General features: G+C 37.5%; 3 protein-coding genes across 5 annotated transcripts in view; 1 reads left to right on the top strand and 2 right to left on the bottom strand.

Annotated features, from left to right (window-relative positions):
• Nucleotides 1–14,555, bottom strand: part of LOC127948889 (serine/threonine-protein kinase N1) — a 36,229-nt gene extending 21,674 nt beyond the window's left edge. The window contains exon 1 of the mRNA XM_052545722.1: nt 13,863–14,555. Coding sequence (XP_052401682.1) covers nt 13,863–13,883 — 21 coding nt within the window. The 5' untranslated portion in view covers nt 13,884–14,555. The remainder of the gene's footprint in view (nt 1–13,862) is intronic.
• A 1,703-nt stretch (nt 14,556–16,258) lies between these two features.
• cb1h19orf67 (chromosome B1 C19orf67 homolog) lies at nt 16,259–19,638 on the top strand. Its single transcript, XM_052545217.1, has 8 exons — nt 16,259–16,423; nt 16,585–16,729; nt 16,802–16,976; nt 17,057–17,201; nt 17,284–17,384; nt 17,588–17,770; nt 18,260–18,433; nt 18,716–19,638. The coding sequence occupies exons 2-8, from the start codon at nt 16,627–16,629 to the stop codon at nt 18,858–18,860; spliced, it is 1,026 nt and encodes a 341-aa protein (XP_052401177.1). The 5' UTR covers nt 16,259–16,423; nt 16,585–16,626; the 3' UTR covers nt 18,861–19,638.
• Nucleotides 19,092–23,963, bottom strand: part of LOC127948632 (uncharacterized) — a 26,696-nt gene continuing 21,824 nt past the window's right edge. For 2 of the 3 annotated variants that reach the window (XM_052545212.1, XM_052545213.1), the window contains exon 6: nt 19,092–22,304. In XM_052545212.1, coding sequence (XP_052401172.1) covers nt 21,322–22,304 — 983 coding nt within the window. In that variant the 3' untranslated portion in view covers nt 19,092–21,321. Of the gene's footprint in view, nt 22,305–23,111; nt 23,168–23,963 lie in introns of all 3 variants that reach the window. The other variant, XM_052545214.1, reaches the window with a different exon arrangement.

The raw sequence follows: 23,963 nt of genomic DNA, 5'->3' as shown, positions 1-23,963 counted from the left end.
CATAATGTTTACACAATCATCAATGATACAAGGAACGAATGTGGGCAGCCACGCTATCGTTTTCCAACTTATGTAAGCAGTCCTCAACACTGATTGCTATCACTTTTAAAATCCTTTGACACTTTACCATTATAATTTAATTTTAAAGCACAGCCACCACAAAATCAGACACCTCTTTTACTTTGAGATGGTTATGAGGTTAAGTAAACATTTTAACGACTGAAGGAAAAATTGTAAAATGATGATAATAAACGTGAAACGTTTTTTTTTGCCTATCTTTGTAGTCTGACTCGATAGTATATTTTGGCAATATACAAAGTCCAAATAATGACACTGTTATTTGCTAAGAAAAGAAATCCCAGGTGAACACCAGGGGGCGTTTGATGTTTGAACAGAATTGTTAAACGAAATAAGATTAAAAATGTCTGTTTGATATCAGTTTGCAGGAGAGACCTTTGCTGACACTACTTTGGAAGACTGTAATAATAACAGACATTGTAAAAGACAGAATGCAGATGCATACAGAGTCAAAATAAATATTTGAAGGGCAGATGAATAATAAAAGTATAAAGTTGGTATAAAATTTCAGGAAATATAGTTAACTGTTAACAACCAGATTCCACTCAGTTTCACTTTAGATCTGGTCCCAGACGTCATTCCGTCACTTTCACAGCGTGTCTAAAAGCCCTGGGTTTAATTAAGATTTAACAGCAAGATGTAGCCAACAGCCTGAACTCAGTATGTGTGAGACGGAAGGTTGTTTAGGGTGTGTACACATCATTACTGACTGGTTTGAAATCCTTAAGCAAGCTCCCAAAACTAAACACACACTAAATCATTAAATGAAACATGCCTATCCTGTTATGCAAATACTTACACTCCATACACCATTTACATATGAATTTGGCATATGCTTTCACCCAAAGCATCAGTTTGTGTGTTCTCTGGGAACTGAACCCATGGTCTTGATGAGAGATGCATAATGCTTTATAATCAACAAAGCAGTCACTGCCAGTATACACTGAACTTACTTTTTGAATGTCAGCTGATGTTTTTTCACCACTTTTTGTCATAAGAAAGCACAGAAGTGTCATGAATAAACATTTATGATAATGGGAGGACAGGCATAAAACCGTGCACCTCTGAACAGCACTTGAAGAAAGTCACCAAGACAACCCTAATATGAGCCCTTGTGCTGTTCAACCCAAACCCGAGCAGCGCTCATTGTCAGGTCATGCTTACCCAAACACACACACACACACACACACACACACACACACAGAGGGAGCTCTATTCAGCTGCTGTGGCTTGTGAGAATGCCAGCAATTCTATGCTCAGTCAAAGCCCTGAAGCCAAATGACTGTCCTTCCTTCTGTTTCGCTCTCTCTCTCTCTCTCTCTCTGCCCAGTCATGAGCTCTGGATACATTTACCCTCATTTCATCTTGAACATTTGCTTGCACTAACTGTGAAATAGTTGTCCAAATAGAGAGGAGTCGAGGACAACCAAGAAATGTCTACTTTAAAGTGGGCATGAAATGAAAATTCATCCAATTCTCTAAATACATGTCATTGATTTTAACAAGATTTATTTTATTTTATTTTTGACCTTTTGATTTTTAATCAAATTAGCCATTCTTCCGTCAAAAAACATTGGACATTCTAGAATCCTGAATTATCATCATTAGTCTGCTTAAAATCACCCAATTCTTACAACCTACTGCAAGCTGGTATATTAAGATGCCTGCATCCAATCAACAACTGATGGACAGAACCAAGTCCCGCCCTTTTTACCATATTACTCAGAAGTATGTCACAATACAGGAAAATGTCACTACATCCGTTTCATCATGACTTTAAGGAAGTCCTGTATAATTAGGCAGGTTTTGAGTTCACTGACCCTGACGTGCTTTTATAAGAGATGTTTACACAAGATGCAACAAAGAGCAAGGGGAAAAAAAGAAAGAGAGAGAAAATAAAATCTAGGAGAACTAGTTGACCACAGCGGCTCATCCCAAAAAAATAAAAAAAATTGGAAGGAAAAGGAAGATTAAAAAAATTGTAAACGAGAAATTTCCCATGCAAAGCTTCTGGTTGGGCTCTTTACTACATATACACATAAACACACACCGACACATCTGGAGCATTCTTGACATTCTCGTGTGGTGAGCATTAGTGTTTAGTGTCAGATTGATGAATAGAGACTGAGGCCCACAAACACAGGACTATATTTAGATATATCCAGACCTATGGAGATTTTGGAGCAAGTTCATATCTGACAGCATAGTGTGAAGTGTCTGATTGATTATATCCCAAACTAATGGCTTTTTCCATTTGTTAACAATATTATCTGACAGACATTTTGCATATGTGTGTGCACATGCGGAGGAAAATAGTTCCTTAGGAGGTCATTGTGCATTTCGCCATGGGTTTTCAGTGTGTTCATTATGGGCTGAAATGAATAGTGTGTGTGTGAGTGCACACTGAGTTCAGATGAATAGTTTCATTGTGGCATCGTTCGGAAAAAGCCCACTTAAAATCTCTATTGTACTCACTCAAACTCTTAGACTGAGATATCATTGTGCCATAGTGGATTACACTCTTTAATACTCTTACAATTGTATCTAAACTATCTTTTCAAATATCTAGATAGTGGCTTCCTAAACTGATTATCTTTCAGTCGATACACAAGTTGACTACAAGCTGCCATTTGAGAGGCTTTTATTTTACAAAATAATATGAAGGAAGTGAGAGAAACAAAAGTGTCCAGAAAGTGGGTGTGAGATCAAGGGCATCCTAACTACATTGGGTCTCCTTAAATTGCAAGGGAATGATCTGAAGCAAGATCAGTCCAGGGTCAGTGGGTGAGAGGTGGCCCTGTTCTGCTGCATGCAATTCAAAAGCAGTTTTTTTTGTTTTGTTTTTTTGCACTAGCATATATTAAAAGAAAAAGATAAAATACATAGAAATTTCCAATAGCTGTTGGAAAAATAGTATAGGTATAGTTTAGTAAATGTCAGGGGTTGGCAACCTATTCGGCATGACGTGCCATTTTTTATTTTTCTGGTTAACCACTGTGCCACCGCCCCCCGTAACTGATACTATAAAAAAAAAAAAAAAATTTGATGCTAACAGTTTCTGAATATTTTTTTATAAATATTTCTTTTTTACTTTCCACAAAAAATTTTAATAACATAAACAGTGTGCCATATGTGTGTGTGTGACAAGGCAGTTGCATTAAAACAGTACAGTTTAATAACTATTAATGCGCTGCTTTAATTGATGTGCGTGTGCGTGAAGCTCATAAACTTGTCATTGTTGCCACATGACTTTTATAAATCGATACTGAATCACTACATTATATTCCTCAACAAAGGGGCAAAAGTATGCAGTTTTCCCTATTGCTCGTGTGCCAGCGATCATCCCTCACACCTCACACCCTCACAGTAAGTTACCGACCCCTGGTATAGATAATAATTTTTACATGTTTTAAACCCAATCAAAACCAAAATAAAATCTGTAGGAACCAGTAGCTGGGTTTCCATGACAGATTTTAGCAAAATTTTTGCGATATGTTATTAATGTTGATAAAAACTGTTGCAAAATGATAGTTTTTCTATTAACTGATTTTATGTGATTAAACTGGCATTTATTGTTCCTCTCGCAATAAGTCATGGCTATGGATGTTGGTAGGTTTACGCATATCGCAGCCACCACACTAGCCATTCATTTTAATCAAGGAGATGTATTCGTGTATCTTTAGCAAAGCAGCATGGAGAGCCACTTCTGGGACACGTTGGAAATGTCCAGTAGCTGGTATTTTTTTGAGGTTATAGTACATTAAAGAATGATCATATGATTTTTACGTATACCAGGTAACCTGTAAATGCGAAAAAAAAGTAATTTCCATTGCAGCTTTTCAAAATATTAATTTTTTTCCAAATATTTTCCGAAAAACCAATTCAAAAACTTAGTTTTTGCAATAATGGAAGTATTTGCGAAAATTACTTTTCCATTGGGCGTATTTTCAATTCACAATTTCAATTTGCGCAATTTTAAGGGTTATGGAAATGTGGCTAACGTCTTTAAAGAGATAGTTCACCCCAAAATATTCACCCTCATGTTGTTCCAAACCTACATGCATTTTGACACATTGAAGACAATTTGAAGAAAGCGACTTTAATTACATGGACAGAAAAAGTAATATAGGTTTAGAACAACGAGAGGAGGAGTTTACAGAAATAGTGAAAACTTGCACCAGGTGTTTCTTATCATCTGTTCTGAGCAGAGTTCTTCACACTGCTTCTCTTGGCTGGCCTCCTATCACGAGCCAAGTTGTGAGCTGACTTGATGATGATGATGGAACTGGGCCGGTTTCTTCTTCACAGCCTGAGCAAAGCTTTTTATCACAGGGAGATACAAGGTTTGGCTCAGTCCACAAATTTCACACTGCAATCATCAGATGTTTGAGAGGGTGGCAGATTAAACATGGTCCTATTCATCAGGATTTATGTTCCAACATAACTCTTTTTAAAACAACATATTATATTATATTCTACATTATATTCTATAAATATTTAAATCTTTTTTTCATTTAATAAATATAATAATATTAATAAAAATAAGTTATTATTCAATGTTTTGCCGGTGTCAATGCTGAAAATGTAGCAGCTGTACAACCATATTTTGGATTATTTAAAAAGAAACTTTCCTTATGACAAGGAACATTTTAGCTGTTTCCTGTTTTTGAAGCCATTTCTATTTCCCCAATTCTAGATGTACAACCGCTTAAACAAAAGATACACGCTTGAATGACTGATGCATATGAACTATTTTAAAAGTTAATTTTTACTCCAAAGTTTTAAACTCTAAGATCTTAGACACTGTTGGTGAATTATTACAACTAGATTTGCCCTAATTATTTGCCTGAGTTCATTATAAAGCTTTGCTCCTGTTCTTTCACCCTCCTGTGAGACAGTATCCTGTGACATCACTAATCATGGTTGCTATGGCAGCAGTTGTCCTGGAAACTAGTGTGCAAACACCTGTGACCACTCCCAATATCTCACATTTGCAACAAGGTGCATTTCACATGCAGAGCTGATCAAATCTATCCGACAGTATGCATGTCTGATAAATGTCTAAAAATAACCAGGAAGAGGTATTTAACTGTCATGTTTGAAATGCACTGAATGTTAATAATGTATTTGCATAAAGCATAAGTCTTCCTTGTGAAAAACCAACTGATCCTATTGGTGAATAATGAATACGATCAGCAGAACAAAGGCCTATATGACTTTGTTACTGTACTACAATGCATCTCTTTTATTATCTGTACTCAGCATATATGTGTCAATGAGGAAATCAGACAATTTCTTCCTGGAGTGGAATATTTATGGCTGTGGTTTATCCCTTCGCTTAAAGGTTATCTTAGATGGGATGAATGATGGAATTGTTGAAAGAGTCGCTTGTGTATCTCACACAGACACCGTATTATGTAGAAGTAAGTAGCTTGTAAAACTCTAGACCCACCCAGTGTCAAGAGACTGGGCTGAGACACACTGACCTGGAGAAGTTTTTTCTCTTTCTCAAATTCTCACACACACACACACACACACACACACACACACACACACACACACACACACACAGTGGTCATGTACACAAACACAGGAAGGCGTGTGCACGTCCTCCTTTCTGAAGTGACAGACAAAAAAGAAGCGAAGCTTTTCCGTCACATAACATTACTAACAAGTTTTTTCTAAAATGTCGCTTCGCTTCTCAACTTGCAGGCAAAAAGAAAATCTGTGGTCTTGACAGGTAAATGACTTTTATAAGGAACAGAAACAGAAAATGACAAATACATAAACGAACTACTGTACTGTACTCAGTTACAAAAGGTCTCCTGGGAATGTCAACCACCTAAATGTTGTTAAATAAACTCTCTTGCATGTTCCACTGTAAATGTGTGTAATATGCTTACAAACTGAGGTGTGACTAGAGTTGGAACGAATTCCTCTTCACCTAATAACTTCAAAACAAATATTTGCAAAAAGTGTTTGTGTTAAAGTTCCAAAAACTATTAAAAGCTTTGTCAATGTATAATGACCATTTTGGTGTTTTCAGGTGTTTGTGCAAATGTTGGTGATTAGTGTTTATTGTGTAAGTCTAATGTGCTATCATTAAATTATTTTATTTGTAGGCATTAGATCAGCCATCTGCTAAATCAGCAATGGATGTCCCAGTGACCCGGGGTGAGTTTTAGGCCAGCTGATGGAACGGTTAGTCGACCTATTGGGGAAGTCGTAGCCTAGTGGTTAGAGAGTTTGACTCTTAACCCTAGGGTTGTGGGTTCGAGTCTCAGGCCAGCAATACCATGTCTTAGGTGCCCTTGAGCAAGGCACCGAACCCTCCAACTGTTCCCCGGGCGTCGCAGCATAAATGGCTGTCCACTGCTCCGGGTGTGTGTTCACTGCTGTGTGTGTGCACTTTGGATGGGTTAAATGCAGAGCATGAATTCTGAGTATGGGTCACCATACTTGGCTGAATGTCATGTCACTTTCACTATTGTGCCAATCCAGTATACATTAATTGATCATGTGCTATACATGTCACTTGTTTTTCGGTCATGTACTGAATATTCATTCATTCTGTCTAAGATAGACAAAGTTTTGTTGATTTTTGTGGAAATGACTCATAATAGTCAGTCACGCAAGCAACCATGAATTCCTAGCTGCCAAAGAGTTACACTATAGTTGTAGTTGTGACACCAGCTGAAATCTATCAGTAATCAGAAAGCAATCCTGCCCCTAGTCAGTGGAAATTAATATCAGCTGCTTCAGTCCCAACACCTACAGTACCAGGATGATGAAGATGAAACAAGGGCCAAGGAAACTCTCAATTGGTTTCAGAAAAAGAAAATAAAGCTGCTAGAATGGCCCAGCCAGTCACCTGACTTGAATCAAATAGAAAATCTATGGAAATAACAACAGATCAGGATTCATAGAAGAGGCCCACAGAACTGTAAAGATTTAAAGATTGTTTGCGTGGAAGAATGGACCAAAATCACTCCTGAGCAATGCGTGCGACTAGTTTCTCCTTACAGGAAGAGTCTTTAAGCTGTCATTACCAACAAATGCTTTTGTACAAAGTATTAAATACATTTCAGTAGTTGGTACTGCAAAATATTTCTTCCTTGTGTCATTCCATTTTATTACACAATTTCTGAACTTATATGTTTTGTTTTCTTTGTATGTATGGGGTACTCTGGTTGTTACCAACATCTGGTTAACATTTCATGTCAACAGCACCTTTAGAAATATATTTACTCAGAAAAATGGTGATCTGTTCAATAATTATTTCAACCACTGTATATACATACAGTTGGTCAAAATAACAAATGTTTTCGCTTGTTTTGATTATAAATCAGGGCTATTCCACTAGGGGTGTGCACGTATAGTCGAACATTTGAATATGCGATCTGCTCTAAATATTCGATAAATAAAAATGATATTCGAATTTCGCAAAAAAAAGAAAAGAAATTCACAATAAAACCTAATTTGGTCACTTTCTGTGATTCTCCATGGCATATTTGAAGATGTATGCAAGCAAAAATAATTAATGAATGAATAAGGGGCCGTTCAAATATCGCCCATAAAAATGCGTGGAAAGCGATAGGCGCTCCGCTTTCTCCTTCTTTCCAAAGCGATCGGGCAGAAGCGCTCCTGAGGCGTCTGCCATTGCTAAGCAACAATTACGTGCTCTCTCCATGAAGACGTGGAAATTTCAGCAAAGGATAAATGGATTTGCAGCACAAAAAATCGCTTTCAATAGCTCTGCTACTAAATTTATTTCAAAATGGCAATCCATATACAACTATGATCTATGAGCTTTCAACGTTGTTACGGGAAAGGATGAAGCTGAATGTTTAGTTGTCACATGACCTGCGGTGCACTTGCAGCATTCTGAAGTTGAGATGTTTTTTACTCGATGCTGTGCGGACGCTCCTGGAAAAAACGGGCGCGTCGCACTGCATGCGCATCACGACCGCGTCACTTTTATTATGAGCGTGCATACTGTGCGCCTACATTGGAAATAACGAATTTGAGCACTCAGAAGACGAACCCTAAGAACTGCGGTCTTCTACAGTACTTCAAATATGCCGTGGAGAATCACAGAACGTGACCGAGTTCAAGAACATTGTTGCGGCATGTCTCAAGCAATGAATAAACACTGCTAACTTGGAGAATGCAGTGTAAACTCCTCTTCTCACGTCTGCACTAGACCCTCGGGCACAAACATCTCAGGTTTCTCGATGATAACATGAGAGAAGTAAGAAAAAAAACTTTTTTGAACATTATCATAACATTTTCCTTGATGCGAGTGGTGCGCCACCAACGATGAAGAGGATGCAATGCCCACTCGTCGGAAAAGGCTGAGCCAGTTCTTCAGCGATGATTACAGAGGCCAGCCGAGACGAGTGGGAACAGTTCTTGCTGGAGCTATGTATTCCACCAGATGAAGATCCCATTCAGTGGTGAAACGAAAACACGAAACGCTTCACAAAACTTAGTCTCTTAGCACACCGTTATTTGTGAGTCCCGACAACGTCTGTGCCGTCAGAGTGTGTTTTCTCCGCGGCCGGCCATATTGTTAACAGACTAAGGAGCCGACTTTCCCCCAATCATGTTTACATGCTCATATTTCTTAACAAGAACATTTAAAACAATAGGAAAAAAAAGCAAAAAATATTTGATGACAGTTTAAAAGTTTAAAAGTTAAGTGTAGGCTACGTTCTACAAAAGCCTAATTGCTGCAGGCTGCTTTACGTTTTTTCTTTGTTCACTTTTTTTTTTTTTTATCTGTACTTTTGTTTGTTTGCATGCATTTTTTCAGCTACAAAACACGATGTGTAATGTTCAAGCTTATTGTATGTAAGCTTGTTCAAAATGACGGAAACAATAAATGTTGCTGAAAAATAACGTTTGATTAAACTTAATTTAAATAAACGAATATTCGAATATTCGTTTTTTGTGAGCTCAAATATTCGAATGTGATATTTGCGGAAAACGCCCATCCCTATATTCCACTAAATATTGATTTCTTAATTCTTCCTAAAGTAAAAATCTAAAATCCAAAAATTATCTTTTTTGTAATTTTGACCAATTGTCATGTCATGCTCGTAATAACAACATTTTTATTTATAATTGGGAAGAACTGTCATCAGTTGTTTACTGAATATAACAAAAAATATGTTTTACTCATACATATAAATGTAAATAAACTGTACATTTCTTTTTTCCATATAAAATAAGATAAAATCAAATCATGATGAGGTCAGTGAAAATATTTAAAGGGTAAGTACAAATCTGAAGTACTGACCCAAACAAATTAATTTAAAAATCCTAACCATAAAACTAATCCATCTACAACTACTTCATTTGCTCTATACTTCACAAAAACTGACATAATCATCCCTAAATTAACAGAATGAATCAGTAAACTACAATGATGATCTTTTGTTAGGGACACAAGAGAGGGAAAACCCCTGAAATTCAGGCTCAAATTCAGTTTATTCTCTCAGAGCAATCCGATCTCCAAAGAGAGTGCCTGAATCCTAAATTGAGCCTGGAAATCTAAGAGAGCCGGGGGAGTGACAGAGAGCTGACCGGTATGATAAAGGGAGAGACAGACAGAGAGGGGAGTTTTGGAGTGAAGGAGGGGGAGAAGCAGAGCAGCTGGTGTTTCACAAAGAGGAAGGGGGGAAGAGAGAGAGATAGAAGCAGAGAGAGAGATTACAACAGCTACTACACCCTGCGGATCAGTTTACAACACCCTAACTGTTGCATGCTCTCGCAGACAAAGAGCAACAGGCCATGTGGATGGGAGGGGAGGATGTGTCTTTCTGCAGATTATGCTAGCTTTCACAGCATTAAATATTCATCGCTTTGGGATGTATTAACAGGATGGCTTCCAAATAAATGATTTCACAGGGCGAGTCAAATTGAAATTCCTGCACTGAACCAAGAAACATGGTTTTTAATTGCTTTATAAAAATCGGAAATTAACACACTGATAAAAAATTCAAATAACACACACATAGAGGACCAATTTTAAGAGTGCACATTATTGACATTTCTTCCTGAATCACAAAGCAAGCAATTAAACCACAATGAACAATTAGATTAGATAAGAGAAAGAGAGCATTTAGTAAGTAGTTGAGTACTTCAAGATCAATGTATGGAGAACTAGCCCAAGGCTTTGAAATAATGGAAGTGTAGTTTTGGTAATGGAACAGTTGTGCAAGCTGCTCTAATGCTACAGAACACTGGATAATGAGCAGAACCCATCATGGCAACAGAACTAATGATGTCAGAGAGGGGAGGAGCTGGAGCGGAAACAAGGCTATGGAACACATGGCCAAAGTTTGCATTCATGAGGTCATGAGAAAATGCAGCTGTTTTAAACTTTGGGAAAAAATGGGGAGGGAAGCGATTGAGTTTCTTAGCCTACCGCCCGAGTATTAAACCAGCTGTTTATTAGTTTAAAAACATGAATACATTGGTATCCTCTTCACTGGATAAAGTGGAAGTGCAGGGATGCACTGATATACATGTTACACCACAGCAACAGTATCGGGAGATGGTTGCACAAAGAAACCATTAGGTAAATACAAGTTAGCCCAATCCGAGGCTTAAACAATGACTTAAAGTTGCCCTAGGAGGTCAACACAAACATGACAGCAGTGAGTCACCAGCACACACACTAGCAGGGTCAGTAAATTGGGTGAGGGTGTGGCGGTAGAGCACAACATTAAGTCATTGGTGAATACGTTCTGGAGCTGTGGTAACACAATGGACTCCATTATGCCTGAGCATCAGTCTCATGCCCTCCTGATCCCCTCCAAAACTGCCCCATCAGCCAAACACACCACAGCCAATCAGAGCTCAGCAATAACTTTTCTGGCCAGCAGAAAAACAGACAAGATACTGACAATACACTCTTGGCAGGCTCATCTCTGAGCAATCCTCACCAAGTGAAATCCAAATTAACTATACTAAATGTTGGAACCAACAAAAAAAGTAGTCTTTCTTACCACCCTTAAGAATTAAAGGTTCTATATTAGCAATGATGGTTCCATGAAGAACAATTAAAGGAATATTTCACCCAAAAATGAAAGTTATATCATTAATTACTCACCCTCATGTTGTTCCAAATCTGTTGGACATTCGTTCATCTTAGGAACACAAATGAAGATAATTTTTATATATTTTTTTACGTTCAGATCAAAGTATGAGCTTACAGTACGTTGATACTCTCCAAAACGACAGAAGGGTGACACGAAGGAGATGAATTGTTGAATAAAGTTGTTATTTTCGTTTTCTTTGAACACAAAAAGTATTCTCCTATCTTTGTAAAATTACAGTTGAACAAGGATGTATGGGTTTGGAACGACATGAGGGTGAGAAATTAATAAATTCATTTTTGGGTGAACTAACTTTTTAACATCCATGGAGCCATTCCATTGAATAAAAAGTTATTTAGAGTAAAAAGATTCTTTGAATAAGCAAAAAGTTATTAAAATTAAGAAAATTATGGTTCTTTCACAAACTGTTCACTAAAGGATTCTTTGTGGATCCCAAAATTATAATTTATGGATATGATTTTTTAAGGGCATACATTTATGAAAGAAAAAAAAAAAAAAGTAATAAAAAGATGACAATTTCCATTTCTGGGTGAACTACTCCCTCATTGCACTAAATGGCTTACTATAAAATGAACTGCAAATATCCATCAATACAAAAATACATAAAACGAAGCCAAACAGGTAGACTGTGTACCTAATTCTATTAACCCCCATACAGGCACATCGATTTGCTGATGGTATGTACTAAAAAAAACAATATGCAATTGTGTTAAAAGCCAGGGAAGTAAAGACAGGACAGGAAACAGGGAATTGGCATTCTTTTCAAACTCCATTAAGCTGGCCTAATGCGTAGAGGGCTGGGAACTTACTTAATAAAACACACAGATACACACCAGGACACATGAGTTCACAGGGATAAAGGCTTTGCAGAACATGCTAGCCTAGCACATAACATTAAGATCTGTCAGCTCCATCTGTGAACTAGTAATCTAGTGAGCAAATAAAGTGTTAGATTCTGTCAGCAAGGAGGTTGTGAGATGCATCTGTGTACAGAATCTCCCGCTGTGAGGATAAGAAAGATAAGATCATCACATCTATGAAACTGAAACCTGGCGGAGCTCTAAAACAAACTAAAAATATTATGCTTATTATGTGAACCAGCTGTTGTCATTTAGTCGCTGACATAATCCCATTCACATTCCTGATGACTGTTCTTGCTGAGTCATCCCATGTGTGGACACAAGTGTGTGCGTGAGGCAGTCCACACTGTGAGATGTAACTGTGTAGGAGAGACACTTTATGTGAATTTGTGTATGAATACCACTTTGTTGGTGTTTTCCATTCTGTTTTGGTCACTTCTGGCAGCAAACATTCAGCTGTATTGTCTCGTACATCTAATATACAGAATTTCTGAACTGATAAAACATCGGTGCCCTGTAGCATTCGGTCAGTTTCAGCAGATTATTCAAATAACCAAATTAGATGGTTCACGTAAGTTCATTTTAAAATCCACCAAATTTTTATGATGTTACGATTTCTAATTCCAATTAACTAAAGTTTAATATTTTCTTATCGTTTACTCACCATCATCTTGTTTTAAACCTGTATGACTTACTTTCTTAAAAGAACATAAAGTAAAGTGTTCTTTGTCCAAACAAATGTTAATAATGCCCAAAAGTATTTGGTTACCAACGTTTTTTTGTGTTTGCAGAAGAAAGTAAGACTACATTTACACTAGTGCTTTATGGTTTTAAAAATGCATAACTTTTGCTAGTTTTGCTGAGAATTTTGAAAATGCCATTTTTAAATGAAAACGCACCAGTGTAAACAGTTTTAGAAATAACATGAAAGTGAGTAAACAGTGAAAGAATTTTCATTTTGGGGTGAAGTTAAGTATCCCTTTAAAGCTCAATAAGCATATTAATTTTTACTGTGAAAAATGTACTATATTACATACACAAAATTTACTAAATTCAAGATACAGTAGATTTAAAAAATGACAAGGTAGAACGCTTCTGTTTACTGGTGTAGTTGGCTATTTAATTAATCTGCTGAAAATTACCAGTCAGCCTGGCTGATATATTGACTATAACTAGTCCAGTTAATGGTGACACACATTACTATTTTAAAGCTTTTTGTTATACATGTGTTTTAAACTGCTTATGACACTTTCCCAAAAGATCTCGTCAGCATATGTGCCCATGTTACATAACATAAGTGTGCTAGCTTATATTTAATTAACAATAAATAGCCAGACAGATAAACCTGTTCTTTAAACATGTTCCAGAAGTCATAAAAGAGCAAAGGTTATCTACACAAGGCCTTAACTTTGTCTTCATATTATTTATGTTTCAGTTCAATAAGATTTCATATGAACAATATTCTGGCAAACCACCATGATGAGTGTTAGAGAAACCATAAATATTGCTGTTTAACACAGAGCAGGTCACAAAACAACTCGAGCTAACAAGCTCAACAGGACTTTCCAGACGAATTGCAGTATATTTAGTGTACAACCCAAACATTTTGGCTGTGTTCAGCAAAAGATAATGCCCCTTTACACTATAATGGAAGAGAAAAGACCCCTCAGATGAAGAGTGGATGGGGGACGCCATTCAGATGGGTTTAGTAAAAGTGAATGCATCTGTTGGGTCTCCCAAATCCATGGGATTCTTTTAGTATAATGAAACACGTGGGAGGTTTTAGCAAACAACTTACTTGGATGGAGTCATTTGCCATTGTTGTCTCTGGATTGTCGTTTGAGTCAGGACACCCAAATTCCCCCTCTTCCTAGAGTCGCAGCGACCGACGAGTCTATTCTTCTGTTAGCTCTCAATGCAACACTTTAAGATCCAGCAGCGCTTGAACAGCTTATTAAAACTCTGTGCATGTAATAAATACTGTTGCATCACTGTCAGACCAGAGGCACCTTGTCATCTGGGCATAACCGAAGCTATTATGCGCGTTCCTTCAATGCACAATAAAACAACTGCACGTGAAACATGACATAAAAGCATCAGCTATATAAATTACAACGTCCATTCAGACTATCCACTGACATCTCGACAGCTTGCAGGAAAGTGGCGTGTATTTTTCCATGATAGCGTCCTGGAGTAGTTCTGCCGGAGCTCGATACAGCTGCATACATGCACCGCACTGGGCAGGGCAACTGGTCAAAAGTGTTCAGCTTTTCTTCTCAATTCATCACCGGAAAATACCGACGAGTCTATTCAGTTCAACTGCTGTCTGATCATCAATCGAGGCCCGAGGAGCTCACATTCACAGCCGGTGAATAATACAGCAATCTGCTGCTCTGTAAGAGATACTGTCGCCGCCTGGCTCTCTGCGGCTCGCGCCAGTGATGATCGCTCTCTCGCGCGGCAGGGTCGTTCACTATCCCCGGGCGCGAGCGATGTGGACGGTCACGTGACCTCGCATTGTGTGTCCACAAGCAAATGAATTTGGTTTCATCGCTCTCTCGTGGCTCGTGGCAGACATCGTTTCAAAACTGTTGATTCACACTGCAAAGTATATGTTCAAAGCATAGGTTCAAAGGTTAGAGCGGGTGTTTCTAAAATAATGTTATTTATTAAACATACCCTTTTAAATGAGCACATTCATCTAAGACCAAATTTATTAAAACAACTAAGAATTATATTAAAATCTTAAATGTGATAGTATTCTTGAGTTCGCAAGTACTCTTTATTTTCTCTTAAAGACCCCATGAAATCAAACTTAAAGTGATAGTTCACCCTAAAATGAAAAAAAACCTCATGATTTGCTCACCTTCATGCCATCCTACTGTAGGTGTATATGACTTCATTCTTTCAGACAAATACAATAGGAGATATATTAAAAATGGTCCTGGCTCTCCCAAATTTATAATGGCAGTGAATGGGGGTCGAGGTTTTGAGGTAAAAACTGCATAAATCCATCATAAAAGTGATCCATGCGGTTTCGGTGAGTTTACTTATGGCCTTTCTGAAGTGAACCGATGGATTTGTGTAAGAATAGTGTCCATATTTAAAACTTCATAAATGGTAATCTCTGGCTTCCACTTGCTTTCATATGTACGTACACAAAAGTGGCATTCAAGCTGATGTCGTAGGAGGTAACGTAATACAAATAAAACCAAAATAAAAACATGGTTACTACAGTAGTTAAACCATGGTAACCACAAATTAATCATAGTTTTGCTAGAATGAACATAGTTTTAACATGGTATCTGTAGCAAAACTGGTTATACAAATGGCAATCACTACGCCAAACAAACATGGTTACTACACTTTTACTACAATAAAACCATGGTTAATTTTTCCACTTAACCACTTGTCTTTTTGTTCCCTATTGTTAAAGTGGGTGTGAAGACCACAAGTGTGTGTGTATAACTTTTGATCATATGATATATAACACAATTACAATGTTGCAAGACTGCATTTTTTAATTGATTAGAGTGTGGCACCAGGTGTCTTCAATATTGAACCTTTTCACAATATTCTAATTTTCTGAGATACTCCTTAGTTGTCAGTTATAATCATCAAATTTAAAAGAAATAAACATTTGAAATATATCAGTCTGTGTGTAATGAATGAACATAATATATAAGTTTCACTTTTTGAATAGAATTAGCAAAATAAACTTTTTGATGATATTCTAATTATATGACCAGCACCTGTATATACTGAACACCCTCTGGCTCAGCCTTGCACAGTAGCCATGCCCCAAACTCTCCTATTGGCTGCGCAGAGGTATGCAAATACATAGGTTGACAGGACATTGCAATCATTGGTTTTTGACCTAGGATGACAGGACATTCCAATCATTGGTTTTTGACCTAATGAAATTATTTTATGGTCGAGCCTTCTACAGAAAATGAAGATTGTATAATAATATTTATAAAATATATTTGATATATTTATTTTTATGCTGTGAAGAGACTTTGAACCAGTGTAACAAAAATTACATACACTACCTTTAAATAGAATACTTTTTGTGGTCCTAGCAGGATCAGAATAGGAAATACAAATACGGTCATGTGTGGTCTTCCAACGGTTGAGGAAATACAAATATGGTCATGGAGAGCGTAACTACAACTGGCGCGGAAATACAAATATGGTTATAGTAAGTACGTCACTCAGTCTTCAGAACCGCGACAGTTTTCTACAGTTAACCTTATTTGTTTGTTTGTTTATTATGTTAGTCACTGGTCAAATGCAGTGCACAGACTTACATTAATGGACAAAGTCAACAATTAGCCGTCAAAATTTGTGAAATTAAAGGTATGACATATTTTAAAAAGCAGAATAATCTTGCTTATCACTTAGTGCTACTATCACGTGTACTAGGCTAATTGGCGTTTACAGACGATTATCGATTGTGTTGCAACGGTGCAGTTTTCGGTTACTTTAAAATGTATTTTTACATATCTTTTCTCACATAGTTTATTTATTTAATGGTTTCGTGCAGGATTGATTAAGTCACGATGGCTAACGCAGAACATGCGGAGATGAAGTCTTCACTATGCGAAGAAACGGAGTCATCCCAGTCTCAGACAGAATTAGATACGAACACACAGACTCTTGAAGGTAATGAAGGGAAAAGTTAATTATTCTCAAAACCTAGCACACTGATGCACATAATATTGCTCTTGTTTACAGAAGCCAATGCAGTGGCGCCCTCGTTCGGCGATGAGAGGTGTTTCTCAGTTGAAGGTGCAGAAGGCACAGAAATTCAGGATAAGAGAATAATGGATGAAAAAATCTCTCCCATTGAAAGGCAACTTGAGTACTTGCTGAACAAGGCGGATGAGTTTCAAACACAGCTTTTATGGAGGTGATTTTAAGAAACAAAACATTTAGATTTTTTTTTTGGTCATTTTGTTAACAGTCAAATCTTTTTTTTTTATGTTTTAGTCGAGAGGGCCTCCAGAATTATGGGTTCGCCCATGTTGTCCCCATGTTTTTGCAAACTTGTCAGCCGTACTTCACTTACCTGGAGTCCACTGCCAGAAACTCCAACCCCTTTCGTCCACCTCTGTCCACATATATACGCACACAAGTGAGAAGCTGATTTAATCTGCACATCTTGTGCCACAAACTGCAGGAATCCACATACTTTCTGAATTTGTATCCCATCACAGCTTTTGCAGTTTTCTCAGCAACTGTGTTCTCGTCTGGAACAGCTGGTGTTGCTGTACGCCTCCTTCAGTTTCTTCTCACTAGAGGAAACTGATCCACTGAGGTACAAACCAATTATAAATCACAGACAAAACTTAGGCAGATATATAAATGAAGGTGAGGATTCAGAAGAAACTGATCCTTTATTAGCACAAAAGGAAGGCCTTATTTTAGTATGACTAGGATTCCACATAAGGATATTTCTATTACTATTATTGTTTCCTTCATTGCAAAGTTTTACCATGCATCTTTTTTTTTTTTTTACAGTATCTCACACTTCTATATTGGCCAGTGTCAAATAAACAACATGAAGCTGTCAATCTTCCGGTACTGTTGCCCTACTCCTTTTCTTGCGTCAGCCAGTACAGGTCTATACAAACGTATGCGCTGGAATGTGGAGCGACAGATAGAGGGAGAAGGAGAAGGACAGACATGTGACAGTGCAGAGTTGTAAGTGAGGTTTAGTCAGACGGAATCTTTTAGTAAGGGATCCTTCGATTTCTTTGTAAGAAAAAGTGCACATTTATTTAAAATGTATTTATTATACTTAATAAATATTAGGTAATAACGCAGACCTGCCTCTTGAAAAAAAGTTTCTGCTGAATTTGCACATACACAATAAGATATATATCAGTTTTAATGCATTTGTCCAAATGACACATTTTTAATGACAAAAAGGACCATTCAAAATGTATAATGTAACTTAGTGGTTTAATAGATTTTCAGCAAAAGCAATATTAACATATGCAAAGGGAAACTAAAATGGCAGTGTAGAAATAAGAACAGCCTTACGTGTTACATTCTAGCTTATCAACACCAAGAAAATTAAAGTCTAAATGCCATTAATAAAAAATAAAAGTCTCACAGAACCTAACTTTGGCAGGGGATAATGCCATAACCTATCTTCATCTTTACATTAACCATTTCCTACCTTCACAGTTACTTCCTGTGCTGCGAGGATGTCATTGAAGCAGCAGATGATAAGGATAGAGACGGACGGTGCGAGGCAGAAAATACAGAAACTGAGAGAGAGAGTAGAGTAGAGAGGATTTGGTCAATTGGCCGGTGGATTCAGACGTACCCTGATCCAGACACAGAGGACATCACTGATTGGTAATGTATTTTTAACTACCTACAGTTTAATAGGAAAAGATTGTTAAACAATGATTAAATGAGTTACAGTTACTAATATTAGTATCTAACCATATATTATTTTATAATACGGTTACTACTGTACAGTTACCAATTTCCACAAGAAGTCAAAAAACATAGGTAATCCTAGATAAGCATACAACCAATTGTAGATCATTTTGAGGGCAACTATTAAGCAATATGTAACTTAGAAAAACAGTTAAACCTAGATGCAAAAAGTCATTTAGTGTATATGTTTTGTAGGGTGCTGTGTTCAGTTCCTTGTGGTCAGTACAAGCAGCTGTTGTGTCTGGGAAGTGAGGAGCCTTCTTCATGCACTGCAACAGACTGCCTGCTGGGGGTGCTGCTGTCCCAGGAAACAGATGGTACATTTGGCATAAAAACATAAGCCAGTGCTCACTTATGGCCTCACCCATTTTACATAGAGCATTTGGTTTATTCAAATCAGAGGAGAGTACAGATTAAAGTTAGAAATCTGTCATCTGTGAAGGTTTGCCATTTTTCAAAAGTTTTTTAGTTCATGGCTGTTGTTGGTGTTGTTGTGCCATGTTGGTTTGTTATGTGGTAAATGATTTACACTAGTAATGGAAAGCTTGTGAAATGGAGTAAAAGTTCAAGATTAAAATGTCAAACCAACTTTATTTTTCATGAAAACATTAAAATACAGTGGCTATCCGCTAGTAGTCCGTTACAAATCCAGAAATAAAACCCGCTGGCAGTTAAGGTCCACTGCTTACTTTTCTTCCTTTTAAAATTATAAATTACAAAAATATATACACAGTAAAAGCTAGAATATGTACCACATGGAAGCAGTTGTATTCTTGCACAGTTGTTGGAAAACATGGTAAAGATCAATGAAAAGGACAGAGCATTATAAATAATGCTGTTGTATTCCTTCACGTTTTATTGTAAATCAGCCCAGTCAAAGCGGTTCTCAGTGCATTTGTTTTACTGCTGGTGTGTCTATACAGTAGCTTACCCTGTATGTTATTTGTGTATGTGGTATGTTCAAGTTATGCAACAGTAGTTAAGCCAAAAATACAGTGAAAGTCAGAATCTACCTGGAATCCCTGTGTTCCCTGATTATTATGTAAAGTGGTTCCTTTGATATATTCTAAAAAATTTGAAAAAATTGATTTCAATAAATGCTCCTACATTTACAGTGTCAAACACAGTACTAAACAGTCTCTAAACTACTTCACAGCACTAGACAAATAGGCAGTACAACAGTACAGTACAAATGAAATTAAAACCATAATCTCTCTTCATAATACAGTAAACAGACTTTATCACTGTCCCTTTAAAATAATATACATGCACCATCACATATGACAAAATGGATAATAGGGGCTCCGATAATCAAATTGTGCTTTAACATTTAACTGGGCCACGGTCAATCAGTTTAGAGACACAGAACAATCCAGAGTAGTTAAATAATAATAATAATAATAATAATAATAATAATAATTCATGCTAGATAAGACCAGCCAATTTCTGTGACCAAAGTAGGGACAGTAAACATTTGGGAGACTATTGCGACCGTGAATGAGTGTTTATTTAGCAAAAAGTCCTTCCAGCCCTCTAAACATGGGAGTCAGCCTCAGGCACAGCAAACCAGAAAACTTCAGTTCAGTTTGCATGAGTGCTGCTCCTTGTTCCTCAAATAGATACTAATAATTCATAGTTCGGACAGGTAAAGGAGGAGGCACAGTGTTTAGAAGATTCACAGTAAAGATGATCATTTGATGTAGCTGCACAGTTTTTCCTGCATCACTAAAAATATAATTAATCATCTAATTAAAAATCCCTGTAATGCATTAATCTTGAGTGGCAACGGTTCTGGTGTCAGTGATTTTCTTTTAAATGTTACAGCAGTGCATATACTTGAGGAAAAAATATAATTCATTACTTTGTATGTCATGTCTCATGCTTCTTGAAGATAAGGTTTAGACCAACGACAGTCTTTGAACCAAATTGGTTTAAAATTGTGGATAGCTTTGTATGCTTTGGAAAATGTCTAAGTTTTCTATTTTACAGTTACTTAAAGAATTAAATATATTATTTGGAACAACTACAGTTGTCGAACCAGCAATTTTACTTCAAAATACTCTCCTTCACTCTGTAGTTTTGTCCTGCAAATCTTGAGTCAAACAGTAGAATGCACAAGCAATTCATTATTCAATTACAGCATTTTGTGCCATTGATCAAGATCTGAATAAAACTGGTTTGGGTTTTTCTAATTAACATAGTGCAAGAACAAAAAATGCCTGCTTGATCTGAATTTTAAACCTGCTTTTATCTTTTTCAAAAGGTCTTCTGCTCAGAGAAGAAAGGAGACCATTTTGTTTTAACTTGCTCAGTCACTGAGTTGGCATCTTGCCTGCATTGTGGGTAGAGGGCTCAATAATGACTAAGAGATAAGTATGTAGTTCAAGCAAGCCAGACATCTCCATTAAACCTCAAGGAAATGTCCTTTTGGCATGAGGGCAGGTCCGATATGGCTGATATTGCCTCTGGATGGGTGGGGAGTGGAAATGCAAGCTCACTGCACTAGAAGAACTCTCAGGAGGAAGCAACCAAACAGAGAGCAAGATGGTGATAATCCAGCACACTGTTCTGCAGGTTCAGGTTCACACAATTTTCTACCCCAACACTTGGTGAAATAATGCAGAACAAAAATGGTTGAACCAGTCAAATCCATGACTAGACTAAATCCTCTGTAAGATTTTATAAAGAGAAGGCTCTATTATCAAATGCTACAACATGCACTTTCCTACCGGTGGACCTTCATCCACCAAGTCTTTTGAGTTCAAAAGTTCATATTTGGCAAAAGTTTCTTTCAGCTTTCATCAGTGATGTGTCTCAAGCTCTACAACGGTCCACTCGCCCTGAGCAGAGCTGCCTGGAGCCTCGGGTGAGAAGCTGCTCACAGACGTCACAGTGGCTGAAGGGGGTGTCAGAGGTGGCAGCATGTTGGGCCACAGGCTGCTTTCCAGGGGGCTGAGTGTCCCACCTGCTCCTCCAGGTAGCAGAAGAAGGGGCGAGCAACCATCACCTGCAAGCAGTAATGACTGCTTGATGAGCTGCTGGACAATGTCCACTTTCTTGCCCCAGTCAAACTCCAGATGCGGAGGTCCCTCAGGAGATCCCAAGGGAGAAGGACTGTCTTGGTCTGCTGCAGGGTCTGTCTCCTGAAGTTCTCGCTGGGGACCCTGAATAACAGACTCAGGGGAAGGTGTTGTGCATTGTGAATAAAGATCATCGGAGTAATTTTCTTCTCCAGGGCATGCAATAAAGGAGCTATTATCTTCCAATTCCTCAACCACTTGTCCCTCTTCCTCTTCGTCACTCGTTTCCACTGTTTCATAGATGGTGGTGAGACCACATGAAGGAGAGAGGACAACTGGTGTATGCACCTTGTGTTTTTGCTGCTGTTGTTGTTCAAGTTCTTGTTGCCACTGCATGATCTGCTGTCGCTGCTTTCGTTCTTGCTCTTGCTGCTTAAGTTGCAACTCAAGTAAATTTATCTTCTGTTCTTCCTCCTGCTGCTCTCTCTCATTCCTTGCTTGTTTCTCCTCTTCTTCTTGTCTTGCTTGGTCTCGATCACGTTTCTCCTGACGTTGCTGGATTTCATGAAGGTGCTGTTGGTGTTGCTCTAGACATCGGAGCTGAGTGTTTGACACCACATTTGATATTCTGGGAGGGAGGTCAGTGGGAAGCCGTGGTGGCTGGGTCACATGGGGAGCACGTGGCCGGAGACGAAGTTTGGACGACATTGTCATTTGGATAGAAAGCAAGTCATTTGGTTGTGGTGGAAAGTGGGAATTTCCTTCTGTGAATGAAGCAAAGGGTCCAAAACATGTTAAAAAGGTGGGTTAAGCAGAATGCAATAAAGCAATAAATGTTATAGACTGCAGAGTGTGGTGAAGCAGCAAAAAGCATTGTGGGAAACAAAATTTTCTTATATAAGATTAAACAATTTAGTGGAGAAGGAATGAACAATAAATTTCACCTTGGTGACATTCTCTTAAAAATATTTTGTGGAGATATTGTGCAATAAAAGTGGCTATACCCTGTATATGCAGTAACCTCAAACTATTGTGAAGAGCAAAAAAATTAAAGGAAATTAAAGCAGATGAGGTAAACAATCTCCCTTAACGTGACAAGCTGAACACATGCAAAAGTTAGCAATCACCATGCACAGTACAATACAGCATGAAGCAAACACATTTTTTACAAAAGAGAATAAGACCCATAAATAGACCCATGCATAAAAAATAAAACATGCTTTACACATAAGCCACCCCAGTGTACAGCATATTTTTTGGTGAGGTGAGCATGCGTAAACAGAGGAAATATTACAGAAAAGTGCATTGTGCAAAGCAAGTCCAATCTTGGGGACTTAAGATTCAACCAGCATTGGGATTTATTGAAGTCCAATTAGTCCAGGTAAATGTGTTAAACCAGGTCCTTTCGAATAGCTTCAGCTCAAATAGTTAATAATCAGTGATTAAAGCAGTTGCACCCAGTTAGTCCCAAAGTGGAAGGTGTGCAAAGTCTATTCCAGAAGCAGCGGTATCAAAATATAAAGATGGAGAAAAAATAAAATAAAATAAAAAATAGGTGGACGACAAAGCACCTTGATAGAGGGTGAGATCCAGGAAGTTGATTGGGTCAGATCTTGTTTTTCCTCCTCTGGATGGAAGGGAGTTGAGAGGAAGGCGGAGTCAAAAAGGAAAGGAGGAATACAGACAGAAGGAACATACTGGCATAGAAAAAAACACTCCTTCTGTTGAAAGCATCCCGTTTTCTTTACATAATTTCTTTACAGAAGGTTAAACGTGTATTTGTGTGCAAGTGTATGTGCAAGTTTATAAATTTGGTATTGATAGGAAACTTGTAATGCTAGAACAAATGGTATCAAATGGTTTAAGTTAAGGTGAATAAATATATTAATCAGATACTTTATGACTTAAAAGTGTGTTCTGATGCTTTAACAAAATAAAACACCACCATTAGTGTCTCAGCCTTATGTAGTAGTTTTACATGCTTCTGAATATTAAATTCCTAATATTAACTCAAATGAATATACCATTGATAACTTCATTTGTAACTTGGCTACAAATGTGACCAAGTCCATTGTGTCCATTGTCCAAATTTCAAAACACAAACATCAAGAAACATACAGCGCAAAGAGAAATCATGTTAAATATCTAACCTTTATTTAACGCTAAGACATTAAGTACTCCAAATAAAGAAGACATAAAAAAGTAAGGGGTTAGCAAACCCTAAAGTGCAGAAGAGAGAAACATGTGAGGACAGGATATGGCAACAATGGAAAAGGGATGAAAGACTGGTATTTAGGTTAAGACAAAAGAATACAAAAAGCAATGAATATGCATTTGTTCAGTAAAAAATAATTGGTAAATACACAGAATGTTGAAAGTCCATTACATTGTTCATTTTTCATCAATGGTTACTTTTGTCATTT

Source organism: Carassius gibelio, chromosome B1, assembly GCF_023724105.1.
Source record: "Carassius gibelio isolate Cgi1373 ecotype wild population from Czech Republic chromosome B1, carGib1.2-hapl.c, whole genome shotgun sequence".
NCBI classification, from domain to species: domain Eukaryota; kingdom Metazoa; phylum Chordata; class Actinopteri; order Cypriniformes; family Cyprinidae; genus Carassius; species Carassius gibelio.
This window is presented reverse-complemented; position numbering and strand designations above follow the sequence as displayed.

Bases quoted from the DNA above. Each gene is read 5' to 3' on its own strand.
- cb1h19orf67 (XM_052545217.1), top strand. From the start codon at position 16,627: ATGGCTAACGCAGAACATGCGGAGATGAAGTCTTCACTATGCGAAGAA. The intron at 16,977-17,056 runs GTGATTTTAAGA...TTTATGTTTTAG, and splicing joins CAAACACAGCTTTTATGGAG to TCGAGAGGGCCTCCAGAATT. The intron at 17,771-18,259 runs GTAAGTGAGGTT...CTACCTTCACAG, and splicing joins ACATGTGACAGTGCAGAGTT to TTACTTCCTGTGCTGCGAGG.